Genomic DNA, 19,102 nt, shown 5'->3' on the forward strand with positions numbered 1-19,102 from the left:
CTTTAAGAACTTTAACTTTTATCCTGCATATATTTTTAACACACTGTAAACCATTTAGAGGTTTTTCCTCTTCTTTGAGTCTCTCTTTACTGTATATCTCTTTTTTTCTGACTACATGAGTTGTTAAGGAGAGGATGAAAGCCATGGCTTTGATGGCTAGATCCAGTCCATTCCATAGCTTTTCAGCCTCATGACAGAGGTACTGCTAGAGCCATTTTTATAATCAAAACTCTACAAGGTCCCTGCCAGCAAGCAAGCTGCAGTATTCTGATCACAGACCACACTCAGTTGGACTTCCTGCCTGCAAGAGTCAGAGTTTGTTCTGGCAGGATGGCCCAGAAAGCCAGCATTTTAAACCAGTGCAGCTTTTTGTGGTTCTTTTTGACTGAACATCTGTGGGGCCAGGTGGGATACAAACCTAAGTCAAAAACTTTTCCTTTTCATGGAGGAAGTTGTGCAGTGTAGTCAATCTCCCAGTAGGTTGATAGGTGGTCACTGCAGCAATTTTGGTCATCTGGCAATCAGCAGCAGCTTTAGTCTGATCAACCATTGTGAATACAAGTCTGTACTGTTGAGTTCATGCCTACCTAACCCCTGTCTTTGCCACTGTGAATACTATGTTGTCCTAATTTTCCAGTGTTTCATTTCTTTTTTTTTTAACCATATGATCATTTTATTAGATGCTGGAAAAGCATTTGGCAAAATACAACACCCCTTCAGGATAAAGGTCTTATAGAGATCAAGGATACAAGGAACATATTTAAATATAATAATTGCAATATACAGCAAGTTGACAGCCGACATCAAATTAAATGGAGAAAAACTCAAAACAATTCCACTAAAATCAGGAAGAAGACAAGGCTGTCCATTCTCTTTATATCTGATATGGGACTCCCCTCTCTATGTTGTGATTACAATTAATGAATAAAGAAACTACTTTAAACCTGTATCAGGGCAGATCTTAGCTAGGCAGGAAAAACTAAACTGAAGGCTGGGAGAAAGAAAGGCAGAGTTGGAGAGAAGCCATGGTGCCACTGGAGACAGATGCTATGGACTTTCCTTGGTAAGTCACAGCCATGTGGTGATATACAGATTAATAGAAATTGGTTAAATTAATAGAAGAGTTAGCCAATAAGAAGACAGAACTAATGGGCAAAGCAGTAATTTGATTAGTACAGTTTCTGTATGATTATTTTGGGTCTAAGCTAACCAGGTGGCCAGGAACCAACAAGAGGCCTTCCTCCAGCACATATCTCTTCAACATAATTCTTTTTTTTAAGTAATTTTATTAAATTATAAAAGTTTCCATTTACGCCCCTCTTCCCAACACCCTCCCACTCCTCCCCTCCCTCTCCTCCTCCCTCTTTGTCCCTAAGGGCAGTCAGGGTTTCCAGCCCTGTGGGAAGTTCAAGTTCGTCCCCCCTCCCTCCAGGTCCAGGAAGGTGAGTATCCAAACAGACTGGATCCCAAAAATCCAGTATATGCAGAGGAAACTAGTCCCAGTGTCATTGTCAATGGCTTCTCAGAAAGACTCCGGGCCAGCCACATTCAGAGAATCCGGCCACATTCAGAGAATCTGGTTGGATCACGTGCTCGTTCAGTCGCAGTCCAACTGCCCTTGGTAAACTCTCATTAGATCCGACCCCTTGTATCAGTGGGTGATAGCATCCCTCGCAGTCCTTCGTCATTTTCTTCATCCTTCTGCTCCTCATTTGGACCTTGGGGGGCTCAGTCCGGTGCTCCAATGTGGGTCTCCGTCTGTATCGCCATCCATCGCCAGATGAAGGATCTATGGTGATAAGCAAAATATTCATCAGTATGGTTATGGGCCAAGGCCGGTTCAGGCACCCTCTCCTCTGTCCAGAGAACAATCTGGGGATCTCTCCTTGGACCTGGGATCCCATATATAATCAAGTTTCCTATAAACCCTAAAATGACTCCCTTAGTTGAAATATATTCTTCCCTGATCCCATATTCATCCTTCCTCCCTTCCCCCCATCCTGGTCAACCGAGCTTTCTCCATTCCTCCCCTACTCCCTTCTCTCTAACCCTCTCCCCTTCCAACAACCCTCCCACCCCCCCCCATGCACCCAAGGTTACCTGGGACTCTTGACTATTTCCTACCTCCTGGCGGATAGCTAAATAATCTTCATCAGGTTCGTCTTCTTATTTAGCTTCTCTAGGATCACGAATAATAGGCTCAAAGACCTTTAATTATGGTTAGAATCCACTTATGAGTGAATACATACCGTGTTCCTCTTTTTGGGTAGTGTTTCATTTCTTGTATGTCATTAAGTTTGCTTCTGTCTCCCTTCTCTCTCTCTCTCTCTCTCTCTCTCTCTCTCTCTCTCTCTCTGTGTGTGTGTGTGTGTGTGTGTGTGTGTGTGTGTGTGTTTATGTGTAGACTATGTTGTACAGGCTTTAAAGCCCACAGTAATCTTCCTGTTTCTTGTGTTGCATGAAAGCAAACAAGTCCTTCTCCCTAAACAGCTTCCCACAGTGATCTTCCTGTATTTCTTGTGTTGCATGAAAGCAACCAAGTCCTTCTCCCTAAACAGCTTTATCAGAGTAAAAGCAGCCTTGTTCTGAGGTTAAGAGAGATCATCATAACTATTCATCTATGAGCACAGTATACAGTGCTGTTAGGTGACTTTATCTTGAAGTTTTCTGGTTTTGTGCTCTCTATCTTTTGTGTATGTAAAAATTATTGTGTTGGTACAGTTACATTTTAGATAAAAAATCAAGGTTGACAATTGACTTTTCACATTGTCATTTACTGAATTTTCAACTAAGACCTTATTGTAAAATATGAACATGCCAGAGGCATTTCTTTCCACCATTTTTATAATTTATATATGTTCCTGCATATCTGAGCTTAGAATGTCCCTAAATGTCTTGCTTTTACATTTTGATCATGTTCAGAACTAGATTTGTTAACTGAGAATGCTTAAGAAGAGGGAGAATATTACATGTATATGTTTAGATTCCCTTTGTAAAATCTCCATGCTTCCTTTGTTAGGAAAATGACTGTTTTCCATGCCTTCTGCAGGGACAAAAATTTTCTCATTTCTCTGTCTTGGCTCTTGAGATGGCTATTCTTTGTAGTCAAACTGACTACTTCTGGGATTATTTACTACACAAAGAATTGATTATACCTGAGAGGGATTTTACTTCACTAAATGTTTTGAAAAGGTAAACCCATCATTCATATGGATCATTTGAGGCGATAAGCTCCACATTTGCTTTTTTTTGTTTGTTTTTTGTCTTATGTTTTGGTTTGGTTTTTGTTTTTGATGAGGCAGGGTTTCACTGTAGCTTTGGAACCTGTTTTGGAGCTATCTCTGTTGGCCTTGAACTCAGAGAGTCTGTTGGCCTTGAACTCAAAGAGATCTGCCTGCCTCTTTACCCAACTGCTGGGATTAAAGGCATGCACCATCACCTCCCAGCCAGCTCCACTTTTAGCTGCTTGGTGGCAGTGCACACCTTTAACACTATCACTCAGGAGGCTGAGGAATTGGGATTTTCTGAGCTTGAGACCAGTCTGGTCAACAAGATGAGTTTAAAGGCTACACAGACAAATTTGTTTTAAAAAGACCAAGGAAAACAAAACAAAACAAAAACAGAAACAAACAAACAAAACAAAACAAAACAAACAAAGACTATGATCCACTTTTAACCTCGATCTCACCTTCTGGTAGCAGCTGACATATAGAAGGGATATTAAAGAAATAAGCACTCTTTTTGCTCTGGTATCAAGCTCTGGCAATCAAGTTCATTAGATTACCAGCATTTGAGTGGACTTCTTTGTAATTTTGGTGTATACTGAAAACCAGCTGAGACATTGAGCCTCATTGACTGAACAACTACTTGATCTTAGACCACAGTGATTTAAGATCACTTGATCGTAGACCAAAGTCTGTGAAGTAATCTACTGGATTCTTCCAATTTCCATTGATGGGCACCTATTTTTATGATGACCTGGACCACAGCTTGTGAGACTTTCTAATAAGCCCACTTTCTACTAAAATGGTGAGATTCATTCTACCAGTTCTGTTTATGCAGAGAATCTTGAATAATGCAGCTGCATGGTTTTATGCACCAGTCCATGGAGGAAGATCTGCTGGCTAACAGCAGTGCACATAAAGACATTCTTCCTGGCTTCATTATTCTCTATGTATTCAAATTTCCACAAACACTACTCTCTTTATTATTTTTCATTTGTCTACAATTTGCTCTGAATTTCAGGAATAAAACTCAAAAAGCCATGGAGTCATCACCTTGCCTTCTAGTGGGGGAAAGATCTTTTTTGAGATCTGGTTCCTGCTGTTTTCTCACGGTTCTCTGAAATCCCTGTGACAACCTGGTAAAATGTACCTTCTGTTCATCTGACCTCAGCATGAAATCACACAACAAACATTTTCTTTTGTGATCTTAAAACTCTTTAGTTGTTAAAATTCTGAGCTACCTTCTCCATGTAGGACAGGAAATCACTGCACCCACCTAGCATAGTGTACTGTACAAGCTAGCTAGTCAAGCTGTGTCCTGGAGGAAAAAGGGAAAGTTCCTAAGGAGTACAAGATTGTGACAGTGTCTGCTACCGGAGACAGGTGCAAGTGATATTGAAATGCTTATCGTGGCAGATCTAGAAAAGACCTTTGATGGGGGGCAGAAAAGAATGGCCAGAAACCCTTGTGCTGTGTCTTTAAGCACACTATAGCCCTGTGGAAGGTGTTCTTGCCACTCAGGCCTCGAAAACCAATCATGCCCTCCAGGTGACCTGCTAGTCAGAAGGGGTGCAGCATTCTTCCTGTGACCCACCTCCATGACAGAGCATTTTTGGGGCCTGCAGGGCTCCAAGACAAGGGAGCAGAGGCACCTGGGACAGAGCAGGAGGCAAAGTTATCATGCACCGGGCTCAGGGCAGGGTAATGCCTCTTCAGAAGGCAGGCAGTGGAGCCAGTGACTGAGAAAGGCCGGCTGCAGCAGAACAGGGCAGCCCCCTCCCCTTGTTCTCTCTCTGAATCTTGAGGGCCTTTGCCTTAGGCAGGAGAGAGGGACATGCATGTGGGTGACAGGGAATTGACTGCTTGCAATTAAAAACTGGGTAAATGTAAAACAGAGAATCTGAGATCATGGGCAAAAGAAAATGTTAACAAAAACTCTTTTAAAAAAGCTTTGGCAGCCAAGGACACTCTCTGGCCTCTTTTCTTTTCTAAGCCAAGTTCTTCAGTATGATAACATGCAAGGTCTCTTCTGCTGGCCACCAGTTTCCTGTCTGAACCCTTTCCTGTCCTGATATTGCTTATAAGAAGTTTTAAATTATACTAACCTGTAACTTTAAAAAATGTTGATTTTAAAATAAATGTCAAAGATACATTATGTCTAAAAATGTTTTTGTTTCCCCAGGGAAAAAATATAGGTTATAAAAAATACAAAATGAATATAAAAAGTCACAAAAGAAAAAAAAATTATAAGAGGCCAAGATGTTTGCTGTAATTTCTTGTACCTAAATGTTTAATGGTTAATTCAGTTTTTTAAAAACTCACTTGTTTTTTTAAAAAGGTCATGTTTATTTCTTAAGAAAATTTGTATGTTTGTTTTGTTAAAGAATTAGCCTTTGCATGTTGTGGCTTTTTGGGACCCTAGGCTATTTGGATGCATAGCTCCATAGGCCTGGATGTAGGGGGGAGGGCAGGATTCCCTACCCTCTCAAAGCAGGGTGGGAGAGGGAAGAGGGGGTGTGGGGGAGTGGGCGGGGATTGGGAAGAGGGAAGGAAATGTAAATAATTGAATGGAAAATAAAAATTAAAAAAAGAAGTAGCATTTGATAATTATAAGTTTAGTACTTGTAATTTTTCTCCGAGCTCTGGTCATTAGATTCGGGTTTGTAAAAATTTAAATGTCTTTTTGATATAGATAATATTAAAGACTGTTTTATGCTGTTCTTTCTTTATTGATATACAAGAATGTCAGTAACCACCGGGAATAGCTGGAACTAGACTCCCCCCAAAAAAGTTACAAGAAAAAAACACCAATGTCAAGTGATAGTCACCAAAAGCTTCAGCTACAATAAATTAGGTTATAAAACTTATATGCTTACAAAATATTTCATATTGTTAATATTTAGATTTTAGTCTCATTGTCTCTGCTAAAACCATTAATTTAAAGGTTCAATCTGACAAAAATGTTGTATATAATTCTGGTCTGTTAAAATACAAGTTAATAATCAGTCATCCTCAAAGTACTAATATAAATGCAGGGATAAGCCTTATTTAGTGCCCTACATATGTTTCAAAGCTTAAAACAAGTAATTTAAAATAAAATCTGTCTAATCAGAGATACCTAAACAGCCCAAAACACTTCAGAGATCTATAAAAAATGGCATTTGAAATAAAATTTAAAAAGCTTGTTTCATACGGAGACTCTGAGATCCTAACAGCGACGCAAGGTCTCCAAAGAAGACTGTGGGACACCACAATGTCTTCACCTGGATAACAACGATGCTGACCACTGGGAAAGATGACCGCTAGTGCAGGAATGGCTGCCAGGACCCTTCCCAGACTGTGAACAAACAGTCAGACCATGGAGAATTGTTTGCACCGCTTTTGCCTAGACAAAATAAGGTTAGTCTTTCCCATGTCCCTCTTCCACAGAAACCAATCACCATAAGGGTCTGGTAAAGCCTGCTGTTCTGATACTGCTGCCTCCAATGCTTTGGAGACCTGGGTATGACTGTCTATGGGCTGGTCTCTGTCATTTTTCTACTTTGTCAGTACTTAAGTATAATTTACTTATCCATCTCAGATCTCTGATTGTATTAATGGCTAGGCCAGCTATAATATCAATTCAAGAGCAAAAAGGATATCCAGATCCTTACACAAAGCTACAGCCAGCTTGTTAGTTCATTATATATAAAGGTCTGAGGATATAAAAGTTCATAAACAATAAAGCAATGACTATATACTATTTGGGTTACAAGCTCAGGATTTTCTGTGTTTTTGCTGAGACTCAAAGGTATAAGTCTATTTTTACTGTTTTGTAGATATCTGTTATTTGCTATTTTTATAATGTAAATTTTAATATGGGCCTAAAAGTTTCAAATGTATTAACTCCTGTTCCTGGTTTAAATTTGTCTCAACAGGTTTTGCTTTGGCTGGCGGACAAAAAAAAGCGTCAATTGCTGATTACAACCTGCTCAAAATGACTGTGGACCGTGGACTTATTTAAAACTGATGTGGACCAGTCTAGTCGATGTAAATGCTCCCTGGCTCTTCAACAAAGTCCACAAATCAAATGTTCCTCAAATTTTCTGTTTCTGACAGGCATTTCACCTTTGTTAACCCTTGACAGCGACACCCTAAAGTCAGCTAGAAGCAGTTTAAGTATTACATCGTCCAATAATCCCTGTTAAAATGCTGAGTTAAAAAACCTAAAAAAATGACTCTGTTATTGTAAAAGAAAATTTGGCTGAAGGTAGCAAAGCCAGCTCATGATTGATCTTAGGACCAAGAGAAGTGGGGAATGTGGAACCCTCACCCCTTATTCTTAAAAGGTTAAGAAGAAATTTCCTAGCAGAATGTTTTTCCAGGAAGATAGTGGCCTTCCCCTGTCCCAACCAGTAGATTCCAAGCACAAGGTCACTTAGCTCAGCCCAGCCAGCCACCTGGTACTGGCTGTTAAAGATGACCTAAGTCAAGAACAGTGACTTTGACCTAAGAATAAGGAGAAAGCTGACTTAACAGAATGGGAGAGAGCAAAAGTTTTTGTACCCATGCCAAAGCAGCTTCAAAGATTCTCTTTGTAGTTATGTCTTTAAAAGCTTACCCCACAGAGGATATACAACTCCTCTCTACCTTGCTGTAAGGGGAATGGAGATGAGTTCCAAACATGTCTGTATTATGCATATTAAACCTTGCTTATTACAGTGTGTGCCTCTTTGGTGGTCTCTCTCTGGGGGTCCTAATCTGGGCCCAACAAGAGGCACTGGAATTTTCTGAGTTTGAGACCAGTCTGTCCTACAGAATGAGATCCACAACTACACAAAAAATCCTGTCTTGAAATCACCAAAACAAGAAAATCTGAATCAAACATGTCTATGATCTAACTTTAACCTTCTCACTTTCTGGTAGCAGCACTTACATATAAAGGATATTGAAGTAGAAAAGTCTCCTTGTTGTCACCTTGCTCTGGCTACCAAGCTCATCCCTTTACAACTTCTAGAGACTACTTCTTTGAAATTTTGGTGAATACTTAAAACCAGCTGAGACATCAAGCCTCGTGAGCTGAACAACTACTGGATTCGTTACTTGATGTTTGGGAAAAGGCTGAGAAGCAATCTACTGGATCCTTCAATTGTCCTTTATAAGTAGAAGTTTTTAGACAACCTGAAACACAGCTTGTGAGACATTTTCATAGGCTCACTTTTTATGTACATGTTGAGCTTCATTCTGCCTGTCCTGTTCATGTAGAGAATCCTGAATAGTGCAGTTGTGTATTTTATCCACTTGACCATGGAGGAAGATGTGCTGGCTAATAATGGTGCTCATAAAGACATTCCTTCTAGCTCCATTATTCTTACGTATTCACATTTCCACGAACACTGATCTTTTCATTATTATACATTTTCCTGGAGTTTGCGTCGAGTTTCAGTAATAAAACTGGTAAAGCAAAGGAGCCATCATCCAGCCTTTTGATGGGAGAAAGATCTATAATTTGTTTCAGATCTGGTTCCTGCTTTTCTTTTTTCTGTTGTGTGAAATATCTGTGAAAACCTTGTAAAAGTATCTTCAGTTCATCCGACCTCAGTAAGAAGCATGAATAATCATCTCCTTTTGTGACCTTAAAATTCTCTTTAGCTGTTAATATTCTGGGCATGCTTCCCCCTGTGGGACAGGGAATCCCTGCACTCACCTAGCACAGCACAGTACACAGTACAAGCCAGCTAGCCACGTTGTGTCCTGGAGGAAAAAGGGTAAGTTCCTCAGGAGTGCAAGATTTTGAAGGCATCTGCTTTTATAGCCAGGGCAAGTGCTATTGAAAAGCAATCTCTGCCAGTCAAGAAAAGATCTTTGACTCAGGATGGAATGACCAGAAACCTCTGTGCTGTCTCTTTAAGTACACTTCAGCCCTGTGGGAGGTGTTCTTGTCACTCAGGACGCACTAGCCAATCAGGACCTCCAGGTAACCTGCCAGTCAGAACTCGTGCCGGCCTTTTCCGGGCATCCGCATTCTGTCTCAATTTTGCCGAGGAGCTGGCACCGGTGGTTTCCTGTGTTGCGGTGAAGTTGCTGCTGCTGGGAGATGATGAACTGAGAGCTTTGGCGAGCTGAGAAATGACAGCATGGTGAGCGGAGGAATGCTGTCTCCAGATGGGGAGGAGCAGAGGGTGAGGTGCGGGAGACAGGATGTTGTGTTCTTCCGGGATCCCTGTGGGAACGTGCCGCAAGATTCGCTGCCTTGTGATGTCCCATGCGGTCCTGTTAATTCTTAGACCTAGGGACAGAACTCTGAACAACTTTGTGCTTTTGGCTTAATCCGCTTAGAGAATTGGGAGCAGGGTGCTGTGTCTACAAACATCTTTCTTGTCAACTTCAGTATGCAAAAGTCGGAGAAGCCTAGTTTCTCCAGTATCTTCTCGATATTGAGCACTTTGCATTTAACCTTATGTTAAATTTAACTATGTGGACGACATCAAGGCATCTCACCTGTTGGGTAGCACTGCACTTCTAAGCTGCAACGTAGAAGAGTAGAATTGCTGATACAAAGGATTTGCCAATGCCTTGGACATAGTTCAGTCTCTCAAAGTAGAATTTAGCTGAGGGAGGACTGCCTCTAAAACACACAAAAGATAAATGTGTTTTAATCAGAGCTGTTAGAGATTAGAATGCTAGGGTACACATTATTCAATTGGATTGTCCAGATACTTGGCTCCAAACCATTACAAAGAAGCCACCACTTATTTAAAACCAGACACCAGGCACATCACCATACCAAAGAACAACCTCTATTAAACCTTTCAAAGAGGCATTAAACGTTGGCACCCTACGTGTGTGAAGTCATTTCTCAATGGAAAGGCATATTATTTCTAGAACGGCTGCATTTCCATCCTGTTAGAAAAATTATTTCTGAGACAAGTTCTCTTATGTTAACTCAGGTGGCCTTAGTCTGCTGCTGTCCAGGGCAACAAATCCCTAGTCTCTGGAGTACATGACCATAAAGTCTGTCTCAAGTTTAAAAAATAGTTTTACAGTTGACAACTACATCATACTTGCATGCTCCTTGCTTCCTCCAAGCCCTAATATGCCTGGATTGTTTTATAATTCCTGGTCTGTCTTTCTTTAACAACAGTTACAAAGTAACCATAGTTACACAGTAACAGTAGCTACTTTATGAATGTGACCTGTGTCTTTAGGATTAATTAGATTATTGTTTCATCAGGCATCTTAAAAATATGCTCAGTTAACAGAATTGGGTAATTAAGACACCCAAATATAGGTTACAGAATGGATTAGTAACTTTAAATTTTTTAATGCTAATGGAAAAGAAACAGCTGTGGGGAGACATTAGATAATAAAAAACCCTGCCGAGTTAAATCAACCTCTTTGCTTTAAAGATATGTTGAGCTCAGTATAAAAAAGCGGGATATGTGTTAAATTGGGGAATAAAGATATAGAGACCATCAAAGTTGTTAGGAGTATTTTCCTAATGTGAGCTCTCTGCCGATGCAAAATTCCAATCAACTCAAATCAAAACAAGCCAAATTAAAAAATAAGTCCAGGTTTAATAGAAGTTCTGCACTCTCAGTTGGTCCCAAGTGGTCACGAACGTGACCACTGCGAGAAAGGGAAAGAGACCACATTTTCCACTTTTGGGAGTTCACTTAAATATTCTGTGGAAGTAGTTCTGCGCACTCCACAGGAAGTAGCCAGATTTGAGTCTACATCCTTTTTTCCAAAGAGAACCTAAATGTTTTTCATATTTACCACTCCAATTTTCTGTCACCCCTATATCCAAAGTGTCTAGAATGTTAAGTTGGGAGCTTAAGCCCCAGCCCTTGCATCTATTCTAGCCCCCTGACCCAGAGAGTTAGCACTCTGGACCTGGCCAGCTGGGGTTTGGGGGATGTAGACTCAAATCTGGCTACTTCCTGTGGGCACAGGGCATCATGGGAATGGGGAGAGCTAGGTGTCCACATTCAGCAAAAGGTGTGGCTGGAGAGGCATCCCAAGTACTTTCATCCCAGAGATGTCAAGCATCTGTTCCTTGGGGGTGGTGAGAGGCAGGTGTCTAGGAAAAAATTGTTATCACCAAAGATGAATGTGTCAGAATAAGGAGCAGGTAGGTGATGTAGTGGAGTGTAGGCTGCATCCCTGGCCCGGCTAGCTTATACCCAAAAAAACCACACAGAAATCTGTATTTATTAAATCACTACCTGGCCCATTAGTTCTAGCCTCTTATTGGGTAACTCTCACATCTTGATTTCTAATAAGCTGTATGTCACCATGAGCTCATGGCTTACCGGGAAAGATTCAGCATGTCTGACCTAGCAGCTTCATGGCAGGTGGCACTCTCTGACTCTGCTTTCTTCCTTTCAGAATTCTGTTCTGTCTTCCCCACCTACCTGAGTTTGCCCTATCAACTAGGCCAAGGCAGTCTCTTTAACCAATGAAAGTAACACAGACAGGAGACCCTCCTACACCAGGTAGGCTTTCATTTGTCAAAGCATGGTGGGATGGTCTTCAAGGTTCCTGCTACACCAGAGAGTCTGCAAGACTTTCTGAAAGACACAGAGGAAAGTAACTGATAAAATTTGCCAGTACAAGCTGGGACAGTCCTTCAAATTTCCTGCTTCACTGAAAGGTCTGTCAGATATTCTAGGCCTGTAGGTTAAAGATTGATGGCCCACGGTTGCCAAGGAAATTCAAGTGACTCTCCAGGCAGTCAGAATTCTCTGATGTCAGGTAATATTACATCCTTCTGGGATCTGTGATGGAGCAGAAGACTGAACAATTAGATTTATAGTTTTCTTTACTTATGATGGAAAGTAAATTAGGTGAAAAAGTTTTGAATTACTAAAATAGGGTAGGTAATAGAGTATTTTCTCTAAACTTGCTAAATACAAAAGTAATGAATATTTTAAATATGATTAAGTATCTTGATAAATGGATTGTTGTATGTAGTTTAGTGAAAAAGTCCAAACCTTTCATTTTAGTTTAGACACAATGTGGAATTGTTGTGGAATATTAGATGTGTTATGTTTGTGTATGCTGTGGAATATTTGTATGAGAGGATTTCTTGAATTCCTTTATTTTGCATTTGTTTAACTCTGTGTAGCTGTGTGACTTTGCCTGTTGAAAATACTTGATTGGTCTAATAAATATTTGAGTAGCCTATCGATATGTAAAATTGGGATAGGTGTGGCTGTTGTTCAGCAAGAATAAGTAGAAAGAGAAAGAGAGAAGTATCCAGGAACAAGACAAGGAGAAACAGACATCAGGGTCTAGTCACCCAGTTATGCAGATTAATAAGTAAATAAAGGTATATAGAATAAAGAAAGATAAAAGCCCAGAGGCAAAGGATAGATGGTACAATTTAAATTGACAAAAGCCATGTAAAAAGAATCCAAGCTAAGGCTTGGCATTCATAGGTAAGAATAAACCTCCATGTGATTTATTTAGAAATCTAGTGGTAGGCCTCTTAAAATGCCAAAGATTAAAAAAAATGAACTAAATGATGAAGCATCCTTTGTGCATATGCCCAAGAGTGGTATAGCAGTATCTCGAGGTAGATCTATTCTCAATTTTCTGATGAACTGCCATTTTGATTTTCATAATAGCTGTATAAGTCTGTAAAATTTATTTCCCAAACAGGAATCAGAGTGAAGCATTTAAAGTATTGCTCAGTTCATGCTATTCTAAGGTATAAGAGTCCTTCAGGGACTGTGACTTGAAATTCCTAGGACTGCTCTTACTACCCTGAATGGACTTTTTTGTTTTTATTTTGTTTTCTAGCTCAGCAGGCCACTATTCATGGTAGTTTTCCTGCCAGCTTCTGAGAGCTGTGGTTATATGCCATGTACTTTTCTGAATTCTTATGTTAGCTTCAGAATCTAAGAGCCATGTTTACTCCTTCTTTTAGGGTTAGTAAGAAATGTGTTTCAGCCAATGAGAGGTATGTGACAGGTGCTGCAGAGACTGAGGACATTGGATGACATCAACTGTGCCATGCACATGTTCGGGGTATTGATATGGGTTATATTTTTTTTAAAGTTCAACAAGTGTGGAATAATGGTAACCAAACATGGCTCCTTGTTAGGATTGCAAGAATAGGTTACTACAGCTTACTGAATGATATCAACATTACTTTGAATAATAACAGATAGCAGTCAGAGCCTACCAAATGGAAAACTAAAAGAAAAAGATTTAATGTAGGTATTTGTAATTTGTAGCTCCAGAGAGTTTCACAGAAGCAGGACCTCTTTACTAGGCATCATGTAAAAATTTCTCATATTAGTATATGCATTCTGTATTCTTTTTAAAATGTGAGGATTTCCCCATCACCTGCTTATGCTAATAGATTGTATTATAGCTCTTATGCATTTTAAACTGCATCTTTGTCCTGGGGCAAAGGCCTCTAGTTAATGTTTTGTACTAAAGAAGTATCATACTGATGTTAGCAAACATATACACCAGTGAATATACTAAATTTTGCTGATTCTAGCCACTGTTTCTTTGGATTTATTTTCTTTTTTAAAAATGATTTATTTATTCTTATTTTATGTGTATTGGTGTTTCTGTATGTGTGTCTGTGCGAAGGTGTCATATTTCCTGGAACTGGATTTACAGACAGTTGTGAGCTGCCATGTGAGTGCTAGGAATTGAACCTGGGCCCTCTGGAAGGACCGGCAGTGCTCCCTACCTCTGAGCCATCTCTCCATCCCCTGGGTTTAATTTCAATACTAAAATCTTGCCATTTATAATGTTGACCTAAAATATTTTGGTAATAAACCTGAGTTAGCTTTTGTATGTTTGGAAAGCAATCATACAAGTATATTTGCAGTGACTTGATGTGCCAGTAATTGTTTTTAATACTTTGACTACATGTGTTTGTGAGCTCTTGAGATGATTCATCCCATCAATGCACACTGACATACATGTACAATAAATTTGTTCCAATGGTAGAGAGAATCAGTTCTTAAAACTTATACATTGGCCTATACATATGAGGTATAGCATATTCCAGGATTCACACATCAAATACACACACAAATCTCATACATACACTTCTCTCTCAGATGCACATTACTAACACATATACAGAATACCCATAAACATTCACCACACACTAAATCACAAACACTACTCAAAGAGAAACACACAAGCGTAATCATATAGCATATACACATACTCACACATGTACACAAATATAAACAAACATAAGGACACACAACATATACACACTCATCACAAATACACATACCTACACACAAACACACACACAAACACACACACATATACTTCCACAAAGAAACTTTCCAAACCAGTGTTAGCCTTTAAAGAACACTCAGTATATGTATGGTGAATATATTTACACAGGACTGGATTTTTTCTTCCATTTGTTATATTTTATTTGTATGAGCTAGCAGCATGTTCTGAAAAGCTCTGACCTCCTAGAACTAGTCTGTTCTGGTTGACTAGATAAATAAAATAAATATTTGCAGACTATGACTCAGCAGAATCATTTTGAATCATTTTGAGCCTTTATCAATACCATAAAATATTGTAGCAGTTGAAGACTATGATATTTTAAAGACTCAGACATAAATTATAAAGATTTTTAATGTTTTGATGTAATGAAAATAGACTTAGATTTGATTTTTGGACACATTCTTTGTAGTCCAGTCTGTCATGGAAATTGCATGTAGTTCAACCTGGCCTTGAACTCACAGACAGATCCTAATGCCAAGTGCTGGTAATGAGGGCATGAACCAGCATGCTTATCCTTTGTTTTAGGTTCTTTGAAATAGTGGTGATATGTAATGTTGGAGGGCCTGGCATTGTTGAGAGGAACAGGCTGGCTTCAAACTCAGAGATTTGCCTGCCTCTGATTCCATAACCCTGGGATTATAGTATGATCTTCCACATCTGACTGAGATCGTTTTAGTATGACCACTAAATATCAATGCTTGTTGTGCTATGAGAAAATAGAATAACGTGTGGTCTAAAAATTTTTTGTCAGAATTACTTATTTTGCTCCCTAGTCTTTAGTAGGGGTGGATGGCCTTGACTTCCATATGCACCCAAGAATGACCCTGTCTTGATGCTCTTATCCTCACACAATCACTGTCCAGCTCATGATTTCTATATGTAAAATGTGACAGTGTTGCACTTTTTTTCATACTGCATTGGTTTAGATTCAGAGTTGAAGGATGCTCTTGATTTTCCTTAGATCTATGTGATTTCTGCTTGTTTTTGGTCCTTCATGGCCCACGTCTACAGAAAATAGTACTAAGTCATCATTATTACTTGACTTTCCTTTTGAAAATTTTATTTGCTTTTACAACAATGATTTTGGGATATCTTTTATTTTCCATTATTCTAGGTAATTTTTGCATTGGGAGTGAAACCCAGCAGGGCTTCTGCTAGCAGTTCTTCTACTACTGAGCTACTCCGTCCCTAGAAATACTTGTTTAGGGGCTGGAAAGATGGCTCAGTGGTTGAGAGCATTGCCTGCTCTTCCAAAGGTTCTGAATTAAATTCCTGGTAACCACATGGTGGCTTACAACCATCTGCAATTAGGTCTGGTGCCCTCTTCTGGCCTGCAGACATACACACAGGCAGAATATTGTATACAAAATAAATAAATAAATATTTTTAAAAAGAATCAATAAAAATCTAATAAAAATGGGGGGAGCAAATGCCATAACAACCACAAGAAAATTAGAAATACTTGTGTAATATTGGAAAATGTGTTTTCTTCACTATTGTTTCAGTAAATAGATCAAGTGTTTGCTTAAAAATTATTTGTATTGTTTTTTAGTTCACTGTGGCTTTTCTCACAGTAGGGTAGTAGTCTTTTTAGATTACTTCATTTCTTAATTTTAAGGTTTTTTATTCATGTATCTTACCTTTCAATAAAGACTGAAGCTTTTCTTATGGATGCTATCATGTCTGTACTTAAGAAAATATATTATTTTTGTCACAAAGTCAACAAAATATCTTAGCTAAATAATATTTACATTGTTGTTAAACTTCTATTGAATAAAGTAACTGCTATATTTGAGTTAAAGATACCCCCATAAATAGATTTCATAATGCTTTATTAACCTTGAATTTTCTTAATGCTAATGAGAAAGGAACAACAGCAGCAGAGAGGCATTGGATAATGAAAAAACTTCTGAACTAAACCAACCTGTTTATTTCAAAGACGTGCTGACCTCTCAATGGAGGCCAGGAGATGTGCTACGTTGGGGAAGGGGTTTTGCTCTTGTTTCCACAGGAGAAGAAAAATTGTGGATACCATCAAAATTAATAAAGGTTCGATTTGAAGAGGAGAAACCTCTTGGAAAGGAGAAATGACAGCTCATCCACAATGATGATATTCATAGTTGGTAAGAAAAACATATAGAATGGGGGCAGGGTTCTGTTCTTATCTCCACAGGAAAACACTGATTTTTGAAAAGTTCAAGGGACCCTGGATATCTGAATACTGACAGATGGAAAATAATGGCACAATAAGGACTATCAAGAAAACTGAATAGGTTCTGTAAGTAAAATATACTAAATCATATTTCTAAATTTATAGAGCTGGTTTTAGAGTTGGACTCTGGCTCAGTCCCTCTCTAATTCCAAGCCTGTTGTTAAAAGAAAAACCCAGAATTTCTGGAGTTTCTGTCTCATGTCAAGAGCCATGATATGGGACAGAAAGAAATATGAGTTTAAAAAACATTTTTACTTTTCTTCATATCTATCATACCTTTCAGTGAATATATCTATCATGTCTTTCATTGAATATATGTATGTCTGTATATGTCTATATGATTAATATACGATTATATATTATTATAATCATATAATATATGATATTAATATATGATTAATATATATGATTAATGTTTAATTTTTCCACAATGAACAATAAGTTTTTCCTGCAGTGACATTTGAAGTTTCCAGGAAGAAGATGGGGCCCCATAACAACAACTCCACCTGGTTGATATGACATCATGATACTGATAGCGCTACTACAAGACCTGTTTTGAGTACCAGCTGCACAAGACGATGCCAACGTGGTTAGCTGAAATGATGCACATCTTGTACAACATTCTGGCCAGACCTCCACAAAATACTCAGAGACTATTTGCAATTTTAAAAGACATTGATCTTGAAATTTAACCATCATTTTACTTTCACAGGATCCCCCAGAAAGAACGTCGCCCCCATGACAGCTGGAAGTAATTCTAGAGAACGACGTCCCCTCTCCCAGTAAAGTTTGTCCTTGGGTTTAGGGACATCATTTAGGGGTTGGTTATAATTAGTATAGGGTTGAGGGTTGGGGGAGGAATTTTATAAGCGCAGGAATCAAAAAAAAAAAAGAGGGATAATTGGATTATGGGATAATAGCTTTGTACTTGTGAGTTATTGTTTTTGACAAATATATTGGTATTGATTCTTATATATTGATACAAAGTTAAATTATGTTGACTATTTTATGCATACATGCTTCTACCTCTGTTTAAAACATTTTTATGTATTGACATATATATATTGTATTGATATATGTATATTTTACCATATTGCATTGTACACTTCTACCTCTGATTAAGATACTTATATATTGTTTATGTATTGATATATATATTTACCATATTGCAATGTATACTTGCACATTGTTTATATTTGGAGGTCATATTGTCCCCATTTATTGCACAGTTGTTTACTATTTCAGTCTTTAAGTTAGATAGATATTGAGAATAATATAGATCAATAGTCATCTAAGTTTGTCATTTATAATTAGACTAATCAGGTTCTTTAGATACATAGAGATTATATTCAGTATAGATAGATAATCTTCAACCTCTTCAAAGAGCTGTAGAAAATGGCCTTTAATCTAACTCAGAGTTCTGTGGTAGGGAGACACAATCCTTCCTGGCAACACTGATCTATTCCTGAGAGAATGTTGAGCACCAAAGACACTCCACCTGGAGCCTTTCTTCTTGGTAGAACTGGCCTTTGGGCCATACCTCAACTACTGACAGAGTTGCAGAGTATCCGTAAATGGATAAAACAGGACTGTCATATCCTGCCAAGACAGGATAAGATAGTTTTGAAAAGTTCCTTGCCTTTGAAAATGGTATGTCAGTTACGTTAGGCCTTAGCCAAAGTTGGTTGCTTCAACGCTGCAAACGTGATTTTGGGTGATTGCCCAGGTAGCCAGTTGTTTCTGTGATTTGTTACATGTTCTGGAAGTTTGATTGCACTTCATAATTACTTAGGTAACATTATTTCCCTTCTCAGATCTTTGATGGGATTGAAGATTATATAAACATAGTTACTTTCCTTTTATGACGTGGCCAAGTTATTTCTTATACAAGACTTAAGCTAGTTAGAATAGGATATTTGTATTTATTGTATATAATTGTGTAGGTTTGTACTTACTGTATATAATTTCGTAGTAGGCTTAGAACTCTCTTACTTAAACAAAAGGGGGAGGTGTTGTGGGAGTAACTTCCGCTGCCTCAACCAATAATCACTGAAGCAGGAGCCCACAGTGCAGCGGGGAGCGACTTCCGCTCCGTCAGCCAATAGCTGCTGAAATACCAGCCCACTGGGGCGTGGTATATTTCTCTCTTAAAAAGAGAAGCAGTTCCGGATAAGGCCCTCTTGGTTCCGGCTCTTGGTTCCGGTGCTCGGTCTCAGCTGCTGCTCCCGGCTCCTGCTCCAGCGACTAGGCTCCCTTCCTGACGGTTTATGGTGTATGTAAGTTTTACCCCCCCGCCAAATAAATAACCCCTTAAAACATAACTGGTGTGGGATTGATTCGTTAATAACTTTTTTATTGGATTATGTGGTCTTTTGGTGTCCAATTTCTTGAGTTCTTTGTATAT

The 19,102-nt window shown here is 38.8% G+C and overlaps 1 protein-coding gene across 1 annotated transcript in view; it reads left to right on the top strand.

The window, feature by feature from the left end:
- Positions 1–9,212: 9,212 nt before the first annotated feature.
- The window catches only part of LOC148117655 (uncharacterized), a 51,799-nt gene continuing 41,909 nt past the window's right edge, over positions 9,213–19,102 (top strand). Inside the window, exon 1 of the mRNA XM_087902253.1 lies at positions 9,213–9,385. Within this exon, the coding sequence (XP_087758379.1) occupies positions 9,341–9,385 (45 nt within the window). The 5' untranslated portion in view covers positions 9,213–9,340. The remainder of the gene's footprint in view (positions 9,386–19,102) is intronic.

This window comes from Myodes glareolus, chromosome 27 (assembly GCF_982192425.1).
Source record: "Myodes glareolus chromosome 27, mMyoGla1.1, whole genome shotgun sequence".
Lineage (NCBI taxonomy): Eukaryota > Metazoa > Chordata > Mammalia > Rodentia > Cricetidae > Myodes > Myodes glareolus.